This window comes from Sciurus carolinensis, chromosome 14, assembly GCF_902686445.1.
Source record: "Sciurus carolinensis chromosome 14, mSciCar1.2, whole genome shotgun sequence".
In the NCBI taxonomy this organism is placed as follows: Eukaryota; Metazoa; Chordata; class Mammalia; order Rodentia; family Sciuridae; genus Sciurus; species Sciurus carolinensis.
Window position 1 is genome coordinate 26676743 of NC_062226.1, and position 6623 is coordinate 26683365.

A 6623-nucleotide genomic window follows, 5' to 3' on the forward strand; every position below is an offset into this window, starting at 1 on the left:
ATCTTACAAAGATAGGTGTCAGTGCTTGTAAAAAAAAAAAAAAAAAAAAAAGGGAAGACTCAAGTTCCCCCTGGTTGGTCACAGTGCCTGATGGGTCCAGTTCCCACCAATATCCATGCCTGAATTCAAAGTAGAATTGGTGCTCCAGTGCACTTCCATCCCTCTCCGGATGGGAACAAACACCCACTGTGAAAGGCTTAAAAGAGATGTGAATTTATTCTTATTTTAAAGGTAGCACCTCTCCCTACAAGATTAAGATATTGGATAAAATTCCAGGGACTCATCTTTGACTGACATGCTCCAGACCTGACTGGTAAGAAATTCAGCCTCACTGGAGACAGATGTTCAAGCAAAGGCTGGACGACTACTTTTCCAGAAGAGAAAGGAAACTCATGCATCAGAAAAGTGACTAATAAACATACCAAAAGAATATGGCTGCACAAATACCAGAATCTGATCAGATAAAACAGTTTAGGGAATTCCTAGGAACCTACAATAAACTTATAGACACCTGCTTTTTGGACTGTGTAAAAGACTTCACCACAAGAGAAGTAAAACCGGAAGAGATTACCTGTTCAGAACATTGCTTAGAGAAATATTGGAAAATGACACAAAGACTATCCATGAGATTTCAGGAACATCATATTCAGCAGAATGAAGTCCTGGCAGGACTCCTTGGTCAACCATGATAGAAAAATCCTGATGGATGGACTTTCAACGAAAGATTGCCAACAGCTGTTGCACTGGAAATGAAGATTCATATGATGGAATCCCCTGAAAACAGTAGGCACCATGTTAAACCTATTTGACTATTTGGCAATGGAAACCAATGAAGAAACAACACTGCTGCTCATCAAGAATAATCAAAATAGAAGATCTTATTTTTCAGAGAAAATAATAAGATACATTTGTTGATGCCTCAAGATTCAGCAGCTTGGTCACTTGATTAGAAAAATAAACTATTGTTTCTTAAAAAAAAAAAAAGTAGAATTGGCATGAGCACTGAAGTCCAAAATAGATTGGACAATGCTTTTTGCTTTAGCTACCCAAAAGGATAGGTACATGGTCCAGCCCAATCCTTTAGAACCCAATATTAGTGTCACAACTCCCCTGACTCATTTGAGGGAGGGACTAAAGTCAATAGATTCTGAAAAATGCAGATAGTGATGAACATTTAAAAGAATCCTTCTATAAATCACCTCCTGTGTGGCCGGTGTCACAGAAAGAAATCATGCCAGTTATTTTAACGGAAAGCATTTTTATCAAAGTATAAAAAATTATTAACTTCATATCCAAAAAGTCAAAAAGATATAATAACATATCTCAGAGATACTATAGGAAAAGTTATTAACCTTATGGCTGGAAGAGCAAAAATACTGAAGTTATTAACGTTTACAAGTGCGGAGACGGGTCCCATAAATGCACGAGAGTCCGAAAAGTGCACAAAGGTCCCACAGACCCTCAGGCCTCTTGGGGGAGCGCTCACTCGCTGGGCTGAACTCGTGTCTCTGAGGAAGGTGCCAGGAGGTTGATTGTTCAAGTGCTGGGAAAAAAAATGAACTCAGCTGCTGTTGCAAAAATAAACTGCTCGTGCAGGGGTGAAGAAGGGAGCCTGGGGTAACCCACTGAATGCCCACATGAAGCAGACAGGAAGCAGAAAGTCCCTCTTCCTCCTCCTATCTCGCCATCTCCCTCTGGTGCCCCTATTGACAGAGCCAATCATGCAGCCAGGTGGCAAAGCAGAAGTGAGGTTTATAGCTCCCAGTCCGCACATCCCAATTCTGAGTGCAGAGGGTGGGTTGGGAGCCAACAGACAGTAGCTTAATATCTGGCCCAGCTGGGCTGTGACAAGGCCAGCAGCCTTTGCTAAGGTGGAGTCCCCAGGCAGGGGATTTGATATGGAAATTGGAGAGAAGGGTTTCCTAGAACACTGGGAGCAAATTGAATCAAAGGATGAGTGAGTCCAAGTGTGTATGCCAGGACAACAATGTGGGAAGCCAGACTGTGTATCACGACAGGAGGGACCACGAAGCTGGTGTTCGGAGAGGAAGCTGTTGGAGCCCGGTAAATGCAGTCTAGTAAGACAAAGGAATAATACATGGTGATGAAGCAAGAAGGCCGAGAAATGTGTGGGGCCAAGGTCTAAACTCTCTGGGATTGCTGTATGCTGGTGGGAAGGTTAAGGAGATGGTTTGGATAGAGTGCTGTCAATTGAAAGAAAGATGGCAAAAGAGTTTATCCATCTATTTATCAATCAGCCTTATTTTGTGTTTTAGAGAAAAATTGGTATAGAAATAAGTTCTTTGTGTGTATGTGCATGTTGTGTGCCAGCTCGCACATGCATGTATATCCCTGGAGTATTTTTCTGAAGAACTGGGTAACACTGATGCATGGGCAATATGATATGTATTTATTATAGCTGGTGATGAGAATTGGGCCTTAGTGGAGAAAGTGATTGTTATTCATGATTTCCAAATGGTTAACTAGATCCAGAGGATTTGCATTAAACCAAGTCATTCCCCTTCCATGCTTGCTGGCCATGATCGATGGAAATGTCAAGTCCCATGAGATCTCTGAGCTCACATTTTCTTTCTACCAGAATTGGCACATTTTTTTTTTCCCACCACACCATTTCTGCTCTGAGACTCATTTCTACAAACAATGCTGGTGGTACTTCTGTGGATTTGATCTTCAATTTTAGACTTCTTTTAAAGGGCATTGTCAGCCCACAACATGGTTTCTAAGGCAGATATTGTTCTGACATCCCCAAAAAAGAGAAAATAAAATGAGAGAAAGCAGGTGACTCTGAATACTAACTGCAAGATTTTGCAGAATCATGGGGTTTTCAAGCTGGAAAGCACTTTAGGGATTACTGAGTCTAGTGTTTTCAAAGTCTGTTTTAAGCAGAAGAATTCTTTTTTTTTTGTTTTTTTTTTTTTTTTTTGGTGCTGGGGATCGAACCCAGGGCCTTGTGCATGCAAGGCAAGCACTCTACCTACTGAGCTATCTCCCCAGCCCAGAAGAATTCTTACACTAGGGTTTGGGACTGGCAATAATTTCTTGAATGAACAAATGAATGAACAAGGCAGAATGTGTAGAGGAGAACTTTGCAGGCAGAAGATATTATAGGATCAAAGATAAAGGAGTCATGACATTGTCCAGGATATCCTGGAATATGAGAGAGAGAGAGAGGATAAACTCATGTCTTGTATTTCAACCTAATCCTATGGCTAATCATTGAAGAATAAGTGACAGAGATTTTAAGCAATGGAAATATACAAACAGATTTGAGAGACAATTGCACTTTGTCAGAGACTGTTCAGCAAAGGAGAAGACAGTGTATTATGGTTTTCCAGAGAAAAAGAATAAATAGCATATGTAGACATACAGATGAAGAGATGATTACTATGGGAATTGGCTCACATGAGTAAAGAAGCCCAGAAGTCCCACCTGCATGCTGGCAAACCAAGAAAGCCAGTGATAAAAATTCAGCCAAAGTCAAAGGCCTGCAAACCAAGAGAGCTGATGATACAACTCCTAGTCCAAAGCCAAAGCCCTCAGAACAAGAAGCATCCAAGTACAAAGGGAACAGAAGATGGTTGTCCCAGCTCAGGACCAGGGATGGGAAAAGGAGAAAGAAGAGAAAGAAAGACCATATCAGTCTTTCTTTTACCTTTTTGTTCAATTTAGACACTTAACATATTGGATTGTTCCTGCCACATCAGTAAGAATTTATCTTCTTTGCCTTGTCTGTTAATTAAAATGTTAATATTCTGGAAATACCCTCAAAGACACACCCTGAAATGATATTTTACTAGCTCCACAGACACCCCTCTTCCCAGTCAAGATGACACATAAAATTAACCATCAGGGGGGGCATTTTGCAATAATCAAAATAAAATCAATGAAGTCTATACTAGAGTAGTATTTGGCTTAAAAAAAACAATCAGGAGATATTTAGAAGAAAGTAAGTTCTAAAGGATTGAGCAAGGATGGAGGACAGAGAGGGGCTTGGAAGAATCTGAAATGACCATAGTTCCTCAGCTCATTCCACCTGAGCTCATTATGGTCTTCCCTGAATGATGGAGCACAAGAGAAGCAGAGATACGACAGCCACTGTTTAGTTTCAGACATGTTGATTTAGGCTCAAGATGGAAACACTGAAGGCAAAACTAAAAAATGAGAAAGCCAACATAAAATAGCTAGCTTCCTGATGGTGTAGAAAGGAACCACAATTGAGACTGGGAGATGAGACTCGGAAGAAACCTACAGTGTAGGAAGTACCAAGTATGGTCACCTAAGATCCAGATAAATTTAGTATCAAAGTCAGCAGAGGTAAAAGGCAAGGCCTGGGAACCAGGGAACATTCCAGTAGATTAGTGCAATTTCCACAGAATTGCACTAATGACTGAGGCTTTTCCCCATCCACCGCCTTCACAGGGGCTTAAAAGCCCAGTAGTCCATATTTAGCTTCTGACAAAGGAGAGGAGCAAAACACAGCTTTATCTGTCTCAGTGCTTCTGCATTCCACTTCCAAGGAAGCATATAACCATTAAACTGGAAAAGGGTTTCTCCATCTCAGGGGAGATGGAGCGGTGTGGGTAGTGACTTTGGCGAGCAGTCCAACCTCAGAGAAGGAGTGTGAATTGCCGCCCGCACACAGAGTGGCTCTCGTCAACTGCCTGCCAAGGATGGGATGGTTCTCAACCAAATCAGTCTGTGGCTGCCAAAAGCTCTTGTGAGGGCCCAGTTTTCCAGCAGGAAACGTAACCTGAATTGGAAAACATGACTGTAAGCTGGAAAACAAACAGCTCAAAATATCTGTGTCCTGAAATGAACCAGAAGCCACTCCGTTTCCAGAACTGAATCCACTTAGCCAAAGGAGCAGAGGGTCAGGAGAGCTTGCAGAAGGGAGGGAGAGAGAAAGGGAAGACTAACTGGTAGAAGAAAAGAAAGAAAGAAGGAAACAGAACAAAAGAAACATTAAGCTTTTGCTGTATGCCAGGGTCTGGGCTGGGGATCCATGTTCTTTTACTTACGAAGTCTATCAACAATATTATGACACATGGAGAAGCTAGAGCCCTGGAGGTTAATTAACTTACCCAAGGTCACATAAGGTAGATTGCAGCAGGATTGGAATTTGAACTCAGATTCAGTGACTCCAAAATTAACTTGCTTTCACCAGATTCCTTTACACCCAGAAAGAGAGAAAGGAATAAATGCCATTGGAAACTTCCTTGGGAAAGGCATCTTGAGTTTCAACTTAACTAAAAATAATAATAATAATAATAATAATAATAATAATAATGATTTGGAAGAAGTGGTCAACATCAGAAAATTCTTAGTCCCAGAGTCAGAATTACAGAGTAACTTGAATCATGAATTAAATACCTATAGGAGCATGATTCTTCCCTAGAAAATCCTCCCTTCTCTTCTGTTTTTGTTCTGGATTCTTTCTACCTTCCAAAACTCCACTTGAGTCATTTATATATACATTTTTACATAGGATGCTTAATATGAAACTCTGCAGGGTCAAAGATTTTAAGCAGTTTAGCAAGCCGCCTGTTCAATAAGTGACAGAATTAAGATTTGTTTTTTGTTTGTTTGTTTGTTTGTTTGTTTTGCGGTGCTGGGGATTGAACCCAGCACTCTACCAACTGAGCTATATCTCCAGCCCAGAGAATTAAGATTTAAACTAAGGTTTTCCAACTCCGTTCCTACTAATTTCTACTGCATAGTAACTGTCTCTATAACTTGTACTTAGGTTCAAAGAGGAGCAAGATTAAAACTGACCATTAATTTCTCAATTCTAGCTGCCGATATAGGTTAGTGACCACTGATCCATTGATGACATCACAGAGAGACTCAGGAGTGGCTAGTGATGATAAGGAAAGTATTAAAGAATTTTGAAAACTGTAAAATAAGTTATTATAATTTTAATCATCGATTCTCTTTGCTCAGTACCTAAAAGTGTATTCATTTAAAAATGACAGTGAAAAAATATTGCAAATATAGTATTCTCAGTCATTCATTTAAGAAATTATGATTTTTCTAAAACCTGTTGTAAACGTTAAGTGACTTGCTCAAGGTCACATAGCTAGAAGACAACGAAACAGAAATACAAACTCAAGCAATGAGCCTTCCCTGACTACACTTGGGTCTACTTCAGAATTGTGCCTCTCTTCATGCATATAATAATCCTATAAAATAAAGAGTATCATTATATATCACCATTTTATAAAGAAAACAGGAAGAAGTTATTACATTCCTTGTGTAAAAGACCCACTGCCAGTAAGGCATGGACCAGAGATTTGCATTCAGGTATGTGAACCCAGAATCGGCAAAATTAACCACAATACTATAACTGCTGCATTATATTGACGATAAAGGGAGGGCAGAGAAACACAGGACTAGCTTATCTTTGTAACTTGTAAATCAGTAGTGTCTAAGTCCATTCAGGTTACTATAACAAAATATCTTAGACTGGGTAACTTACCAACAACAGAAATTTCATCTCAGTTCTCAAATCAAGAAGTCAGCCAGCTCAGGGTCTGGTGAGCTTTTGAGCTCTGCTTCACAGATCGCTTCTAGCTGTGTCCTCACAAGGAGAAAGGAGAGAATGA

The 6623-nt window shown here is 40.2% G+C and overlaps 1 protein-coding gene across 1 annotated transcript; it reads left to right on the plus strand.

The window, feature by feature from the left end:
- The first annotated feature begins 431 nt into the window (after positions 1-431).
- LOC124965014 (mitochondrial import inner membrane translocase subunit Tim9-like) lies at positions 432-689 on the plus strand. Its single transcript, XM_047525839.1, has 2 exons — positions 432-564; positions 649-689. The coding sequence occupies exons 1-2, from the start codon at positions 432-434 to the stop codon at positions 687-689; spliced, it is 174 nt and encodes a 57-aa protein (XP_047381795.1).
- The last annotated feature ends 5934 nt before the right edge of the window (positions 690-6623 follow it).

Excerpts from the sequence above, each read along its gene's own strand:
- LOC124965014 (XM_047525839.1), top strand. The coding sequence starts at position 432 with ATGGCTGCACAAATACCAGAATCTGATCAGATAAAACAGTTTAGGGAA. Across the intron at positions 565-648 it reads AAGAGAAGTAAAACCGGAAG|AGCAGAATGAAGTCCTGGCA; the intron begins AGATTACCTGTT and ends AACATCATATTC.